This window comes from Diabrotica undecimpunctata, chromosome 6, assembly GCF_040954645.1.
Source record: "Diabrotica undecimpunctata isolate CICGRU chromosome 6, icDiaUnde3, whole genome shotgun sequence".
In the NCBI taxonomy this organism is placed as follows: Eukaryota; Metazoa; Arthropoda; class Insecta; order Coleoptera; family Chrysomelidae; genus Diabrotica; species Diabrotica undecimpunctata.
Window position 1 is genome coordinate 1,492,431 of NC_092808.1, and position 21,055 is coordinate 1,513,485.

Consider the following 21,055-nt stretch of genomic DNA (forward strand, 5'->3'; position numbering starts at 1 on the left):
TTTCTAACTTTTTTACTAAATGCCTTCATTGTAAAACTCTACATCATTTTTTTTTGTTATATCGTTGAAACTTGTAGCGCAACCATTGCTTGAGTGGCAAGCCCCCCTCTTTTCTTACAGTGGCTGAGCCGGCAGCTATTAATTTAGGAATCCAACAGTCGTGTGTCAGTAAAAAATGATTTTTCTCATAATTTTCAGTTATGGAGGAACCAGCACCGGCTCCCCCTCAATCTCACCAGCCGCCTACCTTCTTCAAGAGTACCTTCTGGCAATCCAATGTGTCCATCAGTAAAAGAGAACAAGATCTGGATATGATGCCGCCTCCTGAGTCGAGTATGGTACCGATTTCTACAAGAAGACCTTCCATTAACCTCCCATCCACCAGCGACAGTCATTCTCCACCTTTACACTCTTTGAAACAAGAATACATAGATGAATCAAGCCAGAGCTCTATCATAGAACAAGAGAGGTACAGGCATCTGTCTGAGAGTTCTTTAGACGCTCATCACGGTGACTCTAATATGTCGATGATCAATGAAAACTCCATGATGAGTCATATTAATGAAAACTCGAACATAAGTGTGGGTAATGAAGATAGTATCGATTTAGTCAGAGGAAGCTGCCTGAACAGAGTCACGAACATTTGCGAAAGTTCTTTAGACTGCGGAAACTCAAATCTGTCGTCTATAAATGAAGGTAGTACTTGTAGTAACGTTCTGCCATCCACTCCCCTTTTAGCTGATCAAAACAGCACGAGTATGGAAAAAGTGATGGATTTGCGCATGAAGATGCCGATGGTCACTGTTGCTGATTTGGTAAATACGACTGCACCTTCAATAGCGGCCTTACAGACTTTCGGTATTATGGAGCATCCGTCAGCTCCACTTCCCAACCAAAGTGCTCAGAGTGTGGAGAACTATCTAAGCCGAATTGAAGCTAAACCATCGTTAATACCTTTAACGAACCCAACGGGTCTTTTAATGAAAAATGACATTAGCCATATTATCAGCACGGAAGGTAGCCTGTTTCCTAGCCAAAAAGCTCCTACGATGGAAACGTGCGGTGTATTAAATCTGAGGGAGCCGATGTTTCCAAGCTCTGCAAGACCGTTTATGTCTAGTAGAACACAGAACGAAGTGATGAACATTGTTGCGAAATCAGAAAGTGCAGATGTACCTGAACAGTCGTCACCGGAACAAACAAACGCTATGGCTTCCTCTGCGATAACAACAGTAGCTACTGCCCTCGATCGTAGTGTTCCTACACCAATTAACACAGAAAGACTCGATGCTTTAGTCAATTCTACCGTGGAGTCACATTTGAGCCCTACCAGAGCAGATTCCTCGCCGAAGGATATACTCATAAATAATTTGACCTCCTTAGTATCAGCAGCTTCTCCAGAGGTGATGATTCCCACACAAGATGTAATGCTCAATTCCCAATCTAGTCTCATGGTGCCTCCCATGATAAATACAACCATGACGACTTCCTCTCTGGTACCAGCTGAATTGTCGAATCCCTCGCCCAATCTCACCTCAGAAGTCATATTAAATTCCCAAATTTCCCCGAGTATGATGTGCCGCAGTTCAAGTGCGCTACAACAAGAAACACTTCTTGCGCCCTCCCCCAACATGAACTTATGCCAAACCACCAATGCCGTTGAACAAGCGCTACTCAGCAGCACTTCTCCGCAGCAATCGCTTCTCAGCACTCCTCAACCCGCCGAGATCGCCGCCGCTTTGACCAACGAGCCGGAGAATGCCGTGTTGCTGAACGCAGCCGTCGATCTCCTCCAAACGCAGAAGAAACTCAGCGACTTGGGGACCAACATACCTGCTAGTACAAGTCAATTAACGACGCAAGCCGAAACGTTCTCCCAATCCTTTGGATCTATGAGTATTCCTGTCAAAGAAATGGTGCCGGCGTCGCAAGGCGACAAGACTAAGCTTCAGAACGTTGACAGGATGATACCGCAAAGTTTTACCTCCTTGACTGAGAACGAACTGATCAGTCTGATCAACCCGAGTTGTTTCGATCAAGGTAATAGTAGTAATAGTTACCGTTAAACTATATTATTTTTGTTTTGAGTGTAATTGTTCTATAAAGCATGGACTTTTTGTAGAAATAGGACTTTTGATATTTATGTTTTTCTCTGTAGCGTAGTATAGAGATTTAAAAGATGTGCTCAGTTACTATTATATTCTACAGTTAAATAAAACATCGTACACGATATAATATATTGTTACGATAAATATACTGGCCTAACTTTTATGACTAATTATTCTGTTTTATTGTAGAAATTTCGGTGGAAGTCCAGAACCAAAATTATGGTGAATGAGCAGGCTAAGCTTCTCGATCTTTCGATGCTGTTCTAGTATATCAGGATTTCGTATATAAATACAACATTTTTATATGGAGGGCCAGTTAATTCTGAACCCGCGCTCGCGAATTTGTAACGAACGGATATATATAAATTTGTCAGATAAGTTAATATAAATAAAGAAATAAATTAAATCCGTAAGTGTTATAAATATTGAACCTTTTAATAAATCCACAACAAATGGTGTCAGAGTGAGATCGAACATAAATTAGACTTATAATAATAATACAAGTGAATATAAAATAAATTGTGAAAATGACGACGATTTATGAGCTGACAGTGACTACTTTAAGAAGACATCTAGAAGACAGAGAATTAGCTTCTACCGGAAAAAAGGCTGAGTTAGTCCAACGACTAAAGAACGCTTTGCTAGAAGAAGGACTAGATCCAGAGACTTATATATTTGAAGACAAACATGATGCTGTCCTCTCGTCGATTTCGAAAATTTCTGGTGACATCGCATCATTAGAGAACAAAGTTTCTGACGATATTTCGAAAGTTTCTTCTGATGTAGCCAAAGTTTCTGGTGATGTAGCCAAAGTTTCCGGCGACATCGCTTCATTGGAAGACAAAGTTTCTAACGAGATTTCTTCGCTGGAAAGCAAAGTCTCTGCTAACATCTCTTCGGAAATCTCTAAAGTCACTTCTGAGATGTCTGCCCTGGACGATAGAATATCTTCATTAAAAAACCAAGTTGCTGCCGATATGTTAGCCTTCGAAGAAAAGATATGGAAAGAGATGGAAAAGAAGATGGAGGAAACAGGGACAGCAGAGAGAGGTAACAATCCGATTACAGTGGAGATAAAAGAAGACGAGACGAAATTTAAGTTGGAGACACGGCCGAAATTTGAAGGAAGTGGAGGTTCTATTCATGTTAAAGTCCCAACTTTCGACGGAAAATCATCATGGAACAACTACATGAAACAGTTCGAATCAGCCGCAAGAGCAAATGGATGGTCTGAAAAAGAAAAGGCTGTAAACCTGACTATCGCCCTTCGAGGAGATGCCTTAGATGTGCTTCAGACCATAGCCGTAGAGGAGACCGATGATTTCGAACAACTGAAGAAGAGGTTAAATATGCGATATGGCCACGAACATTTGGAGCATGTATATCAGTCACAGCTTAAAAATCGTAGACAGAAGAAAGATGAGGCTCTTCAAGAATATGAGGTAGATATTGCCAGATTAGTACGATATGCTTATCCAACAGCTCCCGAAGACATGATGGAAAAATTGGCCGTTCAAACGTTTATTGATGGTCTTCGTGATCATGAAATGCAGAGAACACTGCGATTAGCTCGTCACAAGACGCTGGTTGATGTCCTATCCGCCGCCCTCGAATACGAGTCAGCTACGCAGGCCTCTGGCGGGTACAGTAAAGTTAGGACTGTAAAAGAGGAAGGAGATGAAGATAAACTTGACCAGCTCGTTAATATGATGAAAAGCATGACATACAAGAAAACGAAGACCATCAGATGCTGGAATTGTGGCGAAATAGGACACGTACGAAGCTCCTGTAAGCACCCTAGGTACGACGCAAATCAAGAAACTCACCATCAGGAAAACTAGAACGGGTCAGCCTTAGGGGGGCAGCTTCGACCCAGAACTTTTCCAAAGACCCTCTCATACTAATAGCTTCTTTGAAATGTCGTGAAGATAGTGTATATGTAGATGGAGACATAAATGGTAAAAAGCATACGTTGTTGGTGGATACCGGAGCGACCAGAACCATTATACGCCCGACAGTTATAAACAGCCGAAAGAAACTGTTACCAACGAGGTTGCGACTTCGGACCGCTACAGGTGAAAATGCTAACATTCATGGAGAAATCCAGGTACAATTGGGAATTGGAGCAGAAAAGTTCGTCCATACTGTTATAGTTGCTGACATCGAAGAGGATGTTATATTAGGAATGGACGTAATGAATATGCATGGATTCCAATTGGATTTTAAGAATAAGGTAATCAAAGTTGGCAACGAAGAGGTATTTCTCCATCCACATAATGACAACACTGTGCAAGCAGCCATTACAGAAGATACAGTCGTGCCTGCGAGAAGCGAAACGATCATAGTAGCGCGACTACAGGGAATTGTAGACGAAGGGAGACCTGTTATGATGGAGCCTTGGAACCACGACGATGAGGTTGGCCGTGGAATCATAATTGGAAAGGAATTGGTGACTTCGGCCAAAGAAATTCCTGTGAGACTTATCAATGTCAACGACTACCCAGTGACCATCAAGAAAGAGACAAAGGTAGGAACTTGTGTACCTGTGACATCCATAATCCGTCAGGCGACAACATCTGATAATTCCAACGACAAATTCGACCAAATGGTTGCAGTTGCAGGACAGTCTCTAAATCAGATGGAGAAAAGGAAATTAAGGGAATTTCTTCGGCAGTATCGTGATATTTTCGTACCGAAAGGAGGAAAGACGGGAAGAACTACCGTTGTTAAGCATAAAATTGATACTGGTAATGCTAAGCCAATTCGTCAAACAGCTCGACGATTACCACAGGCGAAGAGAGAGGAAGCTGAAACGATTGTTCAGGAAATGAAGAAAGACGGGGTGATAGAACCTTCTACGAGTCCATGGGTCTCTCCGGTGGTCCTGGTTAAGAAGAAAGACGGAACGACGAGGTTCTGTGTGGATTACCGTTTGCTGAACAACGTTACCAAGAAAGATAGTTATCCTCTGCCTCGGATCGATGACACATTGGACACATTGGCTGGAAGTAAATTGTTTTCTACTTTAGATTTGAAGTCTGGATACTGGCAGGTAGAAATGGACCCAGTCGATAAAGAAAAGACAGCCTTCACCACAGGATCTGGATTGTGGCAATTCAACGTTATGCCATTTGGACTTTGTAATGCTCCTGCGACATTTGAGAGGCTTATGGAAAATGTGTTGAGAGGGTTATCTTGGAAAACATGCCTGGTTTATTTAGATGACATAATCGTCTTGGGGGAGACATTCGAAGATCATTTGAGGAATTTAGAAAACGTTTTTAATCGACTTAAAGCTGCCCAATTGATGCTAAACCCCAAGAAGTGCCAGCTATTTCAAGGTAAAGTCAATTATCTGGGTCATATAGTCAGTAAAGAAGGAGTGGCCGTGGATAAGGGAAAAATCGATTCCATTAAGGAATGGCCAAAACCAACTGACAAACATCAAGTGAGAAGTTTTCTTGGACTATGTACTTACTACCGGAGGTTTATTAAGAAGTTTGCAGATATCGCTAAGCCATTAACGCGACTTACGGAGGAAGCAAGAGATTACCGCTGGGATACAGACTGCCAAAATGCCTTTGAGACCTTGAAAAAGCATTTAATAACAGCACCAATTTTAGGGTATCCACTGCCAGAAGGAGAGTTCATCTTAGATACAGATGCAAGTAATGTGGGAATTGGAGGAGTGCTGTCTCAGATTCAAGGAGGACAGGAACGAGTCCTCGGATATTTTAGTAAAGTTCTTTCAAAACCTGAGCGGAATTATTGCGTCACGAGAAGAGAACTTCTGGCAGTAGTGAAATCAGTAGAGCACTTCTATCAATACCTCTATGGCAGAAAGTTTCTAATCCGAACCGACCATGCCGCCCTTAAGTGGTTGATGCAGTTTAAGAATCCAGAGGGTCAGATAGCCAGGTGGATCGAACGACTCCAAGAATACGATTTTAAGATTGAGCACCGGGCCGGAGCTAGCCACAGAAACGCTGATTCTCTTTCCAGAAGGCCATGCCCAGCAGAGTGTTCCCACTGCAACAAAACGGAATCCAAGGAAGCAGCAGTGCTAAGAACGACGATTGTCAACAACGACTGGACGCCTACTAAGATCAGGGAAGAACAAGAGAGAGATCCAGTTATACAAAAAATCCGAAAATGGAAAGAGGAAAACCGTCGACCACCTTGGCAGGAAATATCAAACCTATGCTCAGTAGTTAAGACGTATTGGGCCCAGTGGGACTCATTTATCATCGAAGATGGCTTGCTTAAACGAGTCCTGGAAAATGATGACGGTTCAGAGAAGAGAAGACAGTTGGTGATCCCAAAGAGCAGAATAGCCGAAGTACTTCGTCAGTTACACGACAGTCCATCGGGAGGGCATTTTGGTGTAAGGAAAACCCTTCAGCGAATTCGGGAACGGTTTTATTGGATGAACAGTTCCGACGACGTAAAAGACTGGTGTAAGAAATGTACTATTTGTGCTACGAGTAACGGGCCTCACCGAAAAAGGAGAGCTCCTATGAGACAATATAATGTTGGAAGCCCGTTTGAAAGAATAGCTTTGGACATCGCTGGGCCATTTCCAGAAAGTGAAAATGGAGGCAAGTACATGCTGGTAGTAATGGATTACTTTACTAAGTGGGTCGAGATTTACGCACTTCCAGACCAGAAGGCCGCCACCGTTGCAGATAAGTTGATCCAAGAATATATCAGCCGATTTGGAGTGCCTTTGGAGATCCATAGTGACCAAGGCAGGAACTTCGAAAGCGATCTATTCCAAGGAATATGTGATAGACTAGGCATGAAGAAAACAAGAACTACCGCGTATCATCCGCAATCGGATGGTATGGTAGAACGAATGAATAGGACAGTTGGCAAGTATTTGACAAAGATGGTGTCCGATCATCAGCGAGACTGGGACCAATACCTTCCGTTCTTCACAATGGCCTACAGATCTGCTGTTAACGAATCAACAGGCCAGACACCAGCCAAAGTCCTATTCGGACGCGAAATGCGACTACCTTGTGATCTCGAGTTTGGATGTAAACCTGGAGAAGATGTAGCAGGTGAAGATTATGTGATCGAATTACGAAGAAGAATGGACGATGTACATGAGTTGGTCCGTTCCCACCTTCAGATCGCTAGCGACAGAATGAAGAAACGGTACGATACACAAGCCGAAAAGGGTTGCTTTAAGAAGAACGACAAAGTATGGCTGTATAATCCCAAGAAGCGAAAAGGTTGTTCTCCCAAATTGCAGCAGTTTTGGGAAGGTCCATACCTCATTATGGAGAAGATCAACGATGTCATCTACCGAATAAGCAAGATTCCGAGGGGAAAGCCGATGATAGTACACCATAACCGGTTGGCGCCTTTCGAAGGTGACCACAACGTAGATGAAGAAGTGGAAGTAAACCAAATCCACGATGTGTCTGACCTCACGTTTGAGGAATTCATGGGTGCCTATGGAGGTACCGGTAAAGCGAGACATGGTGTTACCACTGAAGAAAAGCAAGATCTACTCGCGCTCCCCGATGACTACTCGCTGGCCCTTACCATCCCGGCCAGTATCAAAGACGCACCAGGGTTGGCATCCGTCTTTCGAAGGAAGTTTGGTCGAGTTGCAGAACTTCAATGCCAAGTGCCAGCTCCCGGTAAAACCTTGAAACTCCAAGATGCATCACGTTACCTTTTCTACCTGGTAACAAAAGACACTGCCCGTGACCAACCTACCTACCGAGATGTATGGGAAGCCTTACTTCAATTGAGAGAGCACGTACTAGAGTCCGACGTGCAAAAGTTAGCCATGTCAAAGTTGGAGTGCCGCCAATTAGATTGGAGGGTTATCCGAAATATGGTGGAGGAGATCTTTAAAGACACCGAAGTCCAGGTGTTAGTCTGTTGCAATCCGCATAGTTACTGGTGCGGAGAGAAAACCGTCCCTTGTCATTTTTATACAACTGGAAGTTGTAAAAGAGGGTCCAGTTGCCGATACCAGCATACAGTTCCGGTTCCAGTCCCGACAAGGTTCCAGGAGGAACCATCTTTTAAGAGGGGGGCAATGTTACGATAAATATACTGGCCTAACTTTTATGACTAATTATTCTGTTTTATTGTAGAAATTTCGGTGGAAGTCCAGAACCAAAATTATGGTGAATGAGCAGGCTAAGCTTCTCGATCTTTCGATGCTGTTCTAGTATATCAGGATTTCGTATATAAATACAACATTTTTATATGGAGGGCCAGTTAATTCTGAACCCGCGCTCGCGAATTTGTAACGAACGGATATATATAAATTTGTCAGATAAGTTAATATAAATAAAGAAATAAATTAAATCCGTAAGTGTTATAAATATTGAACCTTTTAATAAATCCACAACAATATACTAAGTTTGTGATACAGAATCTTTTTCTCTGTGTAATTTAACATATACCACGAAACAGTATTCCTTTTAATTCTCCTGAGTTTTATAAAATTATTTTCCTATAATAGTATCATGTTAACATTATTGGTGACATAAATGGATTAGGACTTGTTTTTATCACTACTTCAAAACTGTTTTGTCTAACTGAAATAAGTTGAAGCTAGATGGAACTAAGTATTAAAAACGAAGCTATCAGACAAAAAAAGGTCAAATCATTTTACCCAGTCAACTTTTTTTTGGTATAGTTACGAAGGTCGACTTTAAACAGCTTTTGGGAATATCTTTAGTTATATACATTTTGTTAAATATAGTCGTTATCCATTTTATTCCTTGTTCGTCCATAAGTTTCAGAAATTCTGTATCAAATTTGTCAGGCCCTACAGCTTTACCATCTTTAGTTTTTCTAATAGCTGCCGTGACTTCTTCAATGGTAATCGGGTTCATGTTTGGCATTCTATGTCTTCAATGGCAATCTGCCTTTGATCTGCAAATGTTACTTCCACATATTTCTTCCAAGTGTCTACTCTCTCCTCCACACTTAGTAGTGGATTACCTTGGTTGTCTGCTAAACACCCAACTCTTCTAATTGCAGCTTCTTTTGTGCTTATTAAATGAATCGTGTTTCTATTGTAATAGCTGCATTTCCGATCATTGTTCTCTCAGCTTTGTGTCCTTAGCCATTCTGATTGCTTTTTTGATCTCTTTGTCTATTCTTTTATATAATGTCTTGTCCCGATCTTTGACCTTTCGCCTCTCTTCGATCATATCTAGAATCTCATTTGTTATCCACGATTTTTTCTTAATTTTTGGTGGTTTGAGGAATTTTTCTTGTATGTCTTAGTGGCGCACCCAGAATTTGTCTTAGGGGGGGGTTTTGAAATTTTTATATGCTACCTCCATGTTGAGTCCCTACAATTTGGGTTTTAGTTTAATTTAAAGTACTAAAGATACCAGTTCCAAAGATTCAGGTATCTATTATCCTGCCTACCAACTAAAACCACCCTCTCTTACTTATGCGCAGTTGACTGTCGCACGTACCGTACTCCGAAAGTGGGATGGCCACTGTAAGGCTGACGACATTTTTGGAACACTCCCTTCTCTCATCTAGATCTTATCTATTGTTCTGAAGCTATTTTCTTGTGGCATTTTAAAGTAATTACTATTTTAATGGGAATAAGCCACAATTGAAGGTTAAAATAAGGTTATTGACGTTTGACATTAATCCAACTTGTAAATACAATACATTTTGAAGACGGCTATCTCCGCATTCCCGTTCTCCTTCGGGAATCCTCCCGGTCCAAGGCATGCTCCTCCTCCAAACCTGTCGATTCCATCGCTCTTCTAATTCCTTCATTTCATGAGCGTCGAGGTCTACCTCTTTTTTTTCTTCCAGGGGGCTTCTATTTGTGAAGTTTTTGGGGCCAACGTTTGTCAGGCATTCTCAATTGATGTCCAAACCATTTTGAACCTCTTCTTTCTATTCTGTCAATGACCGTTTCTGTAGCATTCATGTTATTTCTTATAGATCCGTTAGTCTTTCTTTCCTGCCTTGATGTTCTAGGACTTCTTCTCAAATAATCCATTTCAACTGTCAACAATCTTCTCTTCAGGTCTGCATTAATTGTCTATACTTCAGAGCCATAACTAAGAACTGATTCAACCATGGTTTGCCCTATTCTTTTTTTGTTCCTTTTGGAAATGTGGTGATCCCACCATAAGGAGTTCAGATATCCTACAATTTTACGTCCCTGATTAATTCGTGTTTAATTTCGGTTTCTCCCAAGCCGTTCTTAGCATTTTTTCACTTGTTTGATTTCCACGTCCTCGTCTATCAAAACTTCAAACCTTGCATCTGAACTGATAATTTAGTAAATATTCTGTTTTCTTCATGCTGACTTGTAACCCCCATTTTAAATATTCTCTCTATAGACGCTTTATCATAAATTCTAGATCATAAGAATCTTGAGCTAGGATGACTTGGTCATCCGCAAAGTTCATGGAGAATAGTACGTCATTTCCTATGGGGATTCCTATTCCCTGGCAGTGGTTTTTTCAATTTTGGAGGGCTGCCTCAATATATAAATTAAACAGTAAGGGTGACATACTGCATCCTTGTTTTAGTCCTTTAGTTACTTTTATTGGCTCTGATAATCTATATCCGATTTTTAGGTAAGTAGTGTTATCCCTGTATACTTCTGTGATTATTCCTAAAAGGTATGGACTAATGTCGAGTTGTTGTAAAGCTTGCCACCATTTAAGTGTTGGAACTGTATCATACGCCTTTTCTAGGTCGATGAAGGGTAATGTAAGTCGCTACCAACTGCTATTCTTTTTTCTATTAATTGTTGGAGTATAAACAACTTATCTATGCAAGATCAAAGATTCAAACGTCAATAAACTTATTTTAACCTTCAATTGCGACTTATTCCCATTAAAATAGTAATTAGATCTTATCTCTGTCATTAGCCCGGTTGGTGTTTCTCTTCTTCTTCTTTCTTTTTAATGACTGCTTGGATGTAATTGTGAACACTATTCCATCCCTCCGTATTTCCCGTCATCTTCACGATCATCTCTCACAGTCACAGGGTTCATACCTATTTCTTTATACATTCTGTTTCTCTCCACTGTACATCTATTACACTCCAGCATTGTGTGAGTTACAATGTCAGAATATTCGCAGTATAGGCATTTATCTGTATCTGTCTTTCTGAACCTATGAAGATACGCCCTAAAACAGACAATCTACCCAGTCCCTTAGGCTCGGGATCAGCATCTTTGTCCACTGAGCAACATCTTCCTTGTTGTTCCACTCTTCTTGCCATTTTTCCATTGATCTTTCCCTTTCTTTTTTTTTATAGCTGTTGTCAAATGCTTTCTTCTCCCATAGAGATGTCTCTTTTCTTTTCTACTGCTAACACATGCAGAGGAGCACAACCCGTGATAGTCCACAAGGCCGCCGCAGATACAGTCCTGTAGGCGCATGCTACTCGCAACAGACTCGTTCTGTCTAATTTTTTATAAGCCTAATATTAGGTATCGATATCTAAATATAATGAAAAATATTATTAATTATTGCGTATTTATACAATAATTATTGTGTTCTACATATTTAAAGTGGTAATTTAATTATTCAATCAGCGTTTTGGATTTTTTGTATTGTGTGTGAAAGACAAGTTACATTTTCCTACTATTCTTTATATATTGTTTACTTTATATGCTCTGGGGGGGGGGTTTAACCCCCAAAACCCCCCCTGGGTGCGCCACAGTGTCTTGTGAAACTCTGTGCAAAATTTTTCAAGCTCCTGGTCTATTAAATCCGTTTGAATAACGGTATTTAAATTGCTATGTATATACTATTTTACATTTTGTTCTGTGCGTTGGTCTTTGAGTAGCCTGATGTCGTATTTTGGGTTGACACTACGTCGAATCTACCCTCATTTTGAAAATCAGTAAATAAATTAATTTTATAGTATTCAAAATGATTTTAGCGTTTTACTCAGAATTTTTACTTCAGATAAAACCTTGACTCTCTTAATTTTTAACAAACATTCGTACCTCGTGAGAGTTTCGTCTCCTTTATATTACGTTTGACATTTGGAATGACATCCAATGTCAACAATTATCAACGCAATGTTGTGGTAAAAAAAAAGTTGCAGGCAAGAAAAAATCATTTCTACTCATTCAACGCGTAAATAAAATAATTTTATAGTTTTTAAAATGATTCTAACATTTTACTCAGTATTTTTACTGCAGATAAAATGTTTTAGTTCTTATCATTTTTAGCAAACATTCATTCCTCTGAGATGTCCACCTCCTTTATAGCTTTATCCAGATCTATGTTAATATAGCTCCTTATTATAGTTTTCAAAATTATTTTAGTATTTTAGTCGGAATTTTTACTGCAGATAAAATCTTTTAGTTATTATTTTTAGCCAAATTTCATTCCTTTAAAGTTTCATGTTCTTTATAGCTTTTTCCAGATCTATAGATCTGGAAAAAGCTATAAAGAAGGTGACATTTGGCATATAACGTGTGACATGTGACATAAAACGTGACATAAATGTCGCGTATTTATCTGACGTCAACAAAAAGAACTTTCTGACCATATACTGTATATAAATATATCGTTTTCACTATACCAAGTGACATAACCCAAAAGGTACTTACTTATATCTCTAACACATTGTTTTCCCTCTCCTGATAGTGATGCAAACTTTGCTTATCTAATAATTTATTATGTGACATCTCACGCAATCGTATGATTGCGTGATTCGAAATGATTTCAGCTTTTTACTCTGCAGATAAAATTTGCAGAGTTTCTACTGCAGATAAAATATTAGCTATTATCATTTTTAGCAATGATTTATTTCTTTAAGGATATTACCCCATTTATAGCAGTACTATAGCTCTGTAGCTTTTACATATTTTCATAATATATCCATTTGTTGAAAAAATTGTTCATTTTAAAACTTAGTTTTGTCCATAAAGACAAGAAACGTTGTGTCACAAGATATCCTCATCCAAGTGTACTGTTTTATTTAACTGTAGAATATTTTATAAAAGAGACTGAAATCTTCTTTGTTGATAGTACGATAACTATATATTATAGATTTGAATATTAGTATACTCAACATTGTTTATATATTTTTAATTTGAGTTTTAATATCCGCTGTTATATAGGGGTGTCTTACCATGACCGGTTTAAATCGCGGGCATCTAACTGTAAAAGCTAAACAATTACTCGTCATATTACATTTTTGACGCGTATTGTACAACTTCTTCTCAAAGTGATTTGCATTTTCTCCTAGACGTCTCTTCTCTATCTTTGATCTTAATGCCCGTACCTCTACCACGCTTTGGACAAGAAACTCCAAACTAGCTAATTCGTTTTTAATTTAAAACTTGGCTTTGAAAAATTTATTGCACCCTCAGTGGCAGGTTTGGCGATTATTTCTTCAGATGGGCAGCTAAAGAATGTAACTACATTAGAAGCAACGAAATGTTGGTGCTCTTAATTCAAACGGTAGCTCCTCCCATTACTTTACTTTTTGCTACTGCGCAACCGTTCATGGAAAATGAATTATGCCGAACTGTACATAGTTAAAATTAAGCTACTAAACGCACTGCCACGAATTTGTTTCGCTACAAATATTAATTGTTTATTTTCTTATGATACATTTAATTATACAGTCGACATTTTTGCTTAAAATAACTTGGTTTGTTATGCTAAGACATCCTTTTTGTACATAGTAGATCAGTAGTAGTGTTAGGAAATATTATTGTTTATATATTCATATAAATATTGAGTGGTTTTTGTTTTTATCACTAATTTGCTTCTCGATATTGAGTTTAGGAGGATTTGAGTGGCTTTAAAGGTTGTTTGGCACTAGATCTGCCATAATATAGCATAGACTAGTGAATAAAAGCATTTAGGGATTTGGTTCTTCAAATTATGAACCCAATTGTGAATTATGTGCAATAATACACTCATTAGATCAGCTAATTCAGAGCTGATCCTCTCTGCTTCTTGATTTTTTCTTAATATTTATCTTAGTCTATGTCTTCTAGATTTCCTTGTCAGGATTTTTCTATTATTAATTACACTTCCTTACCCCTTTCTTTGTATATATTTTCTTCAAAAGTCTAATTTTTTCGTTTTCGTTTCGGAATTTTGTTTCAGGGGCTTGATTTGAATGCCTCATGTAAATAGTAAAAAATTTTACACGCGAAGGTATCAGTTCCTTTCTGTACCCACATTGGTCCTTTAAATATCAGTGACGGATTCTATTTTAGTCGATTTTAGAATATTTTAGAACAAAAACAATTTTTATCGTTTATAAAATAGTTTTTCCTATATTTTATTCAACATTGAAGCATCTGTACGTTCAAATGAATTCATTTTTTAAGACCATCCACTCAATTCCTTCTAAATGATTACTAAGGCTGTCTGATAACTAATACTGTAGTAATAATGATAGAACTTGTGCATGTATCAACCTATGTCGGCTATTTTTTAATAAAGTTTCTTGAAAAGATCGAACAGAAATATATTTATTATCCATAAATATATTTTAGTGTGTCCAAGAAGTCGTAAGTATTTTTATTTATTTATTTTACAGTTCTATATATTTCTAAATATATATAATAAAGGTTCTCGACTGGAATTGTGATAGTCAGGGAGCTTACGCTGCAATATAACGTACGTTTTAGGTTGAGCGTTGACACCTGTGACAAGTTTGTAAATACTTATAAAAAAATGCTACAGAAAAACACTTACAATAAAACGTTTGACTTACAAGTAAACAAAAAGATTAAAATGTAAAGAAGACATCAGGAAGGTAAAATCCATAATACAATACAAGAAATGGCTCACATGAATTTAAATATTCTTGGAATAAGCGAAATGCGTTGGGCAGGTTCAGGAACCGCCTATATCAAAGAACACCGCGTTTACTATTCTGGAATGGACAAACGACAAACATGAATTAATTGTCGGCATTATATTGACAAAAGAAGTGGCACAATCTGTTGACAACTTCATCCCAATCTCAGCAAGAGTGATGCTCATACAACTGAACGCAAGACCAATCGACATCAATATAATTTAAGTGTACGCACCTACAACAGAAGACACAGAAGAAGAGATAGAAGAACTATACCATAGCACTAATCAAGTCGTGAAAAAGTTGAAAAAGCAAGACCTAACAATTGTCATGGGTGACTTCAACGCCAAAGTTGGGGCCAGCGAAACATCATCTGCAGTTGGACCATTTGGACTAGGACACCGGAACGATCGGGGTGATACATTGGAGATTTTTGCGGAAGCAAATCAATTAGTAATAATGAACAACTGGTTTAAGCTACACCTAAGGAAACTGTACACCTGGAAATCTCCACAGGATTCTGTGGGAAGGATTGTAAGAAATCAGATTGATTACATGCTAATAAATAAGAGGTCTAGGAACAGCTGTACATCTCTCAAAACATACCCGGTGGCAGACATAAATTCTGATCATGTACCAGTTGTAGGTAAATTCAAAGTCAGAATGAAGAAGGTTACAAGTGAGTCGATGAAGAAGTATGATGTTAGAAAACTGAAAGATCCCAATGTTTGACTGAAGGTGAGTGAAAATCTCAAGACAAATGTGCTAAAATGCAGAAATGCAGGAACTGTAGAGGAAAGTCTGACCATCATACAAGAAACAGTGAGAGAAATAAAAGAACAACACTTGAAGAAAGATACAGAGAAACGGAAATCGTGGATGACCGATGAAATTCTTGAACTTATGGATCAGATAAAAAAAACAAAGAAAATCTCCAAGATTATAAGAGAATATATACCACCGTCAGAAGAAAGATAAGAGAAGCCAAAGAGAAACAAAAAACAGAACAATGTCCAGAATATACAGATCATGTTAAAATCTTAAGGGGAGTGAGACAGGGGTGCATAATTTCCCCACTTATATTCAGTCTGTACTCGGAGCACATTTTTGAAGAGGCTCTAAAAGATATTGATGAAGGCATCTCAATAAATGGAGTCAAGCTCAATGTTTTCCAGTACGGAATGGCTTTTAATATACCAGGACTCGTCGAAAAGTATACATATTAAAAGGTTCTGTACGTAAATTGTTACAAAATGGCGGATGGATTAGTTTTACGGTTAGTTTCAAATATATTTAAATGAAAAATAGTCAAAAAAGTGGCTAAAGTACAGACATTTTGTTAAAAATCAGTCGACTTAGGTAAAACAAAAATTTATGAGAGTTCATGACCTATAAGCTCAGCCTATACTTTTGAGTTGATATAAAAACATGAAAATTTCAAAACAACATGTTCTAGAAGTTGTTGTAGGATAAAACCTACAAAGACTTATTCCATTTCCAACTTTTGCTTCAATATTAAATAAATATTTCATTAAATGTTGTTTTTTGTTGTTTATAAAGAGAAGCAACGAAATATACACATATGTTTGTCCATATATAACTGCGTTCTCACAGAACTCAAAACTTACACTTTTTTAGTTTATTTTTTAAACATATCCAGGCAGTTTTTGTTAATCATTTCTCTTCTGTGTCAAGCTTTCACTTTCCGCTCTTGCAGTCACTTTTGATAATAATCTTTTTGTTAAATATTTCGTTTTACATCAACTTTCGGAGATTTTCGAACGGATTTTATTGTAGGACGAATTGTATACTAAATTGAAAAATGTATGTTGAATTTTCCAGCACCTTTTTGGTAGAAATTTTTTAGACTATATCTCTCACTACATTACTGATTAATCAGCTGAATTGATTTTCGCGATCATTCAAAGTGGCGCAGTTTGTGGCTCCAACCATGAGCTTCGCAAACTACTCACTTTCAAGTGAATCTTATAAGACTGAATTACAAAATACATCACAGAATCCTCATGTTATTTAGTTGTAATCATCGATCTTCGAAGGCTGTGATAGTAAGATAGATAAAATACTACATGTTCTTTGTTGCTCTTGATCTGTCATTGATGAAAAATACACGCCAGTGTCCTGATTTGCTAAAATCCTGAAAGAATAATCTTCCTTTGACAATCCATTTCGTGCTTTCGTGGTTTTTTGACTACACCAAGATCAGAAATTAAAATGGTCTTATTTTTTTCCTCTGCGTTTCATTTTTGTCCTTGACACTTCCATAACTCATACTGTCTTCTGTGTTTAGCTTTTTTCGTGGGAAAAAGACGTTTTTCAGAGCAAAAAAAATCGGATAAAATTGGTATAACACAGAGCTAGTATAATTAGAATCTTAAAAAGAGATAATTCCCGGGAGTTTTCTGGATACCATATTATTTAAAAAACTTGAACATCGAAGTACAAAATTCTGTTATAAGTGGTATATTTAAATTATAGATTATATTTTTAAAATATAATCTCTGTAAAACCGCTAAAAAAAGTGCTTAAGGCATGGTAACACTTGGAGAGCCAAAATAACATCTTAGTTTCATCAACAATGTTCCCAGTTTATTTATTGATCTTCTATAAAGTAGTAAAACCGAAAAACTAGAAATAAAAGGGTAAATTCTCAAATTATTTTATTTTTGGTATGTTTTTAAACTAACTGCTATTACACACACCACAAATGAAGTAGTTCATTTATACATGCGAAAAAACGGTGTCGCCACATGGTTTTACCACCACCGGTCATGAATTCTCATTCATTTTTGCTACTAATATATAAGCGCAGCTTTACTGTACTGTCATTATAAAGTTCATTTATTTTTTTTCAGTATAAGTTCATTGGTGGAGGCTTCACGAATCATATTCCGTACTTATCGGTGTGTAAGATGTTATCGTTTTATGTATTACCTACTTTTTCACACTCATTAGACTGATATTCGGTGTGCTTTGAAGCCAGCTCAAAGAATAATTCGCTTACGTACACCCACACACGACATCTGTGCTTTCTTAATGTTATGGGTGGTTCGGTGTTGAGTTGACGTTAGTGCTATTATGGTATGGACGACAAACAGTAATGTACTTATTGAAATCAGTATCATTCCTATGGAACGATTGCTTCATAACTGCCATCTCTATATAACAGTATCATTGCCATTGAAAGTTATTTGGTATAATACATGTCTCTTAACTATTTTCCGATTAATTACGCGTCATTTGGTACATAACTGTTTGTTGTTTTTACTACGATATTATTATGGTTAATAGATCTTTCTGTTTTTAAATTGTGATTAGTTTTAAAAGATAAAAGATATATTTTTACGAGTGTTACACTGTGATATCAACAAAATGTAAATGCAGTCAAAAATATACTAAACGACGAAGCTACATTGCTAAAAATAAAATAAAAAACAAAAACTCACCAGCTTCATACGCACTTGTGACCTACATTAAGTCGTTTCAAAACCTTTTTTGTCCATAAAGTGTTCTGAGCAACAAGATGTTTGATTTTTCTAAGAAGAATTCTTTCCTCCGTTGGTGGAGTATTAAATCAAGGTGTCTCATGCATATTCTAATCTTCGTATCAGCTTTACTAGCTTGTTTATCACGTTTCCATAATTTCCTACACATTCAACTTTCTAAAATACTTTCTCAAAATCGATTTTGCAAAAATATGAATTTTTTTATTGTCGCTAATAGTTTGCATTGTCAAAAATTATTTTCTCTTCATTTATATGTTAGGTGCAAATACATTTTTGTTCTGTATTGTTGAAGTTACAAGAGTGAGCTACAAGACATACATATAACGTATACAATTGATTGGTTTAATATAGATTGGAAGGAACACTTGATGAAATATATCTCTTTCTTATTAACAAAAACAAGATCCTGAGCTTAATTAACACATTAACAAAACTTTTTATCACTTCGTTCTACTCACATGAAGTCCATAATGGAGCCATTTATTCCATGAGCAATATTTAACAGTTTTTGGGAGATTTTTCTTTTGTCCGATTGATTATGTTCAGTAAGGTAACAGATCTGTCATTTTTGGTGACGAAAGTAGCAATATCCGTATAATGTAAAGACGTCGCTATCATAACCAGAGTCGTTAGTTCAGTCCTTAAAAAATTTGTTTTTGTACGGAAACAGCCTTTGTAGCCGCAAATTTTGTTTTCCTTGCGGTTTTCCTTTACTATTTCGACAATGTTGTGGTTCTTTATCAAGCAGAACCATATATTGCTGCTTTTATCTCATCCTTTACTGCATTGGCAACATTATTTTGTAATTTTTCGGGCTTTCAACATTTTTTTACGTCATGTCTTGCATGTTCTGTTTGTTTTTTATACATTTCGCCTTAATTTGCCATTTATCATCTCCTCAGCTCAAGAATGAGTGATTTAAAATTTGAAGAATTAGAAAAAACAAAAGTATAGTTAATGTTTTCATTCTGCTCAGGACTTTTTATTATATTAATTCTGTTTTGTGTTATTTATTCAGTCTTTTGAAGAAATGTACGATTTTGTTCCCATTGGGAATTCGGTGGAAATTATTTTCAAGCGTGTATTATAAATCACATTTCATTTAAAGATGAAAACATTTTTCACCACTGTTTTCCGTGAAAGCAAAACCGTGTTATTTATACTTGTATACAGAGGAAAATTCGTATTTTTGTTCACTATTTTGAAAACATCTAATGAAGGTCAAAATTCTGTTTAAACATACGAATTTGTGCAAAATATTTGGAACTGGCAAAATAGAAACAAATAAAAAAGTAATAAAATAAAAGTCCAAGGAAGCCAAATCTGGTAAATAAGGAATACATTACAACTAATTCTTTTTTTTTCTTCTCCTTTATTGTAGTCAACTGTCTTACGGCAGTTCTAGAACATTCCCTGTTGCTGATTCATCGAATATCTTCGTTTTCTTCATTTGGAAAGTCCGCATAAATAATGCTAGAATATTGTTTTGAAGCTATTTTCTTGTGGCATTTTAAAGTAATTACTATTTAAATGGGAATAAGCCACAATTAAAGGTTAAAGTACGTTTGTTAACGTTTCAATTTTCACTTCGGAAATCGTTCTCAAAATACAAACTAATGTTTATATTTTGAGAACGATTTCCGAAGTGGAAATTGAAACATCAATAAACGTACTTTAACCTTTAATTGTGGCTTATTCCCATTTAAATAGTAATTAATGCTATAATGTTATTCTAGAATTACATCTGTTATTCTATATGTTCTTTTTCTTCTTTCGTATTTGTTGACTAAGAGTAACGTCTGATCACTTTGGAACATTTATATTGTATTTTTGTCTCCAGTTATTCTACGCCTTTCACCTTGACCATCTTTTCTTCTTTGGTGCTTAAAATTAATTGTTTAGGCGTCATTCTAAAGCCTTTTGTTAGCATTATGCGTGTTATTGGACAAATTATTCAAATAACTTATATTGAAATGTATGTAGGTCGCGTCTTTCTATATATCTTCGATTTTTCTGCCCTTTTGCCAGTTACCGAAATATTTTGACCTCAAATATATGAAATTGAAAGTTACGTATGCATTTTTGTTACTATATTATTTATCGTTGATTTTACACAAGTATAAATAATCTATTTGTATATTACATGTATAGAGAATTTGTATGGATATTTGAATAAACGTTTATTATTGTTAAAAGGTGTATATTACAGAAAATATATATATTGAATACAATATTGTGTATTTATTTACCCTGGTTCTAAAAATTAGTTTTATGTATTCCGACTATGTGAAAGAAGAATAAGAACATTATCAAGATTATAACATCTGACAATTAATAATATTCTGCATCAGGAGAGCAGAAACGTAAAAGTACATCAAATATTCAGGACATCAAGAATCGCTTAAAATTTGACAATTTTTGCGACAAAGAGTTAGTTACTCCATGAAATATTTAGGACTTTAACAATTAAGTACTTAAATTCGACAATTCTTACGATTTTGTATTAGGAGAGTAGAAACACAAAAGGGTTAGTCCATATAATTAATTCATTTAGGATTAATTCAGAACTTCCCAATCAACTCCCAGTTTATTAAGCTCTTAGGCCGTTGTCTTCTGAA

General features: G+C 36.8%; 1 protein-coding gene across 4 annotated transcripts in view; it reads left to right on the forward strand.

Moving 5' to 3' along the window:
* Nucleotides 1-20,668, forward strand: part of NFAT (nuclear factor of activated T cells 3) — a 229,011-nt gene extending 208,343 nt beyond the window's left edge. For 3 of the 4 annotated variants that reach the window (XM_072533974.1, XM_072533976.1, XM_072533977.1), the window contains one exon: nt 199-2,234. In XM_072533974.1, coding sequence (XP_072390075.1) covers nt 199-2,066 — 1,868 coding nt within the window. In that variant the 3' untranslated portion in view covers nt 2,067-2,234. Of the gene's footprint in view, nt 1-198; nt 2,235-17,786 lie in introns of those variants that run through there. The other variant, XM_072533975.1, reaches the window with a different exon arrangement.
* The last annotated feature ends 387 nt before the right edge of the window (nt 20,669-21,055 follow it).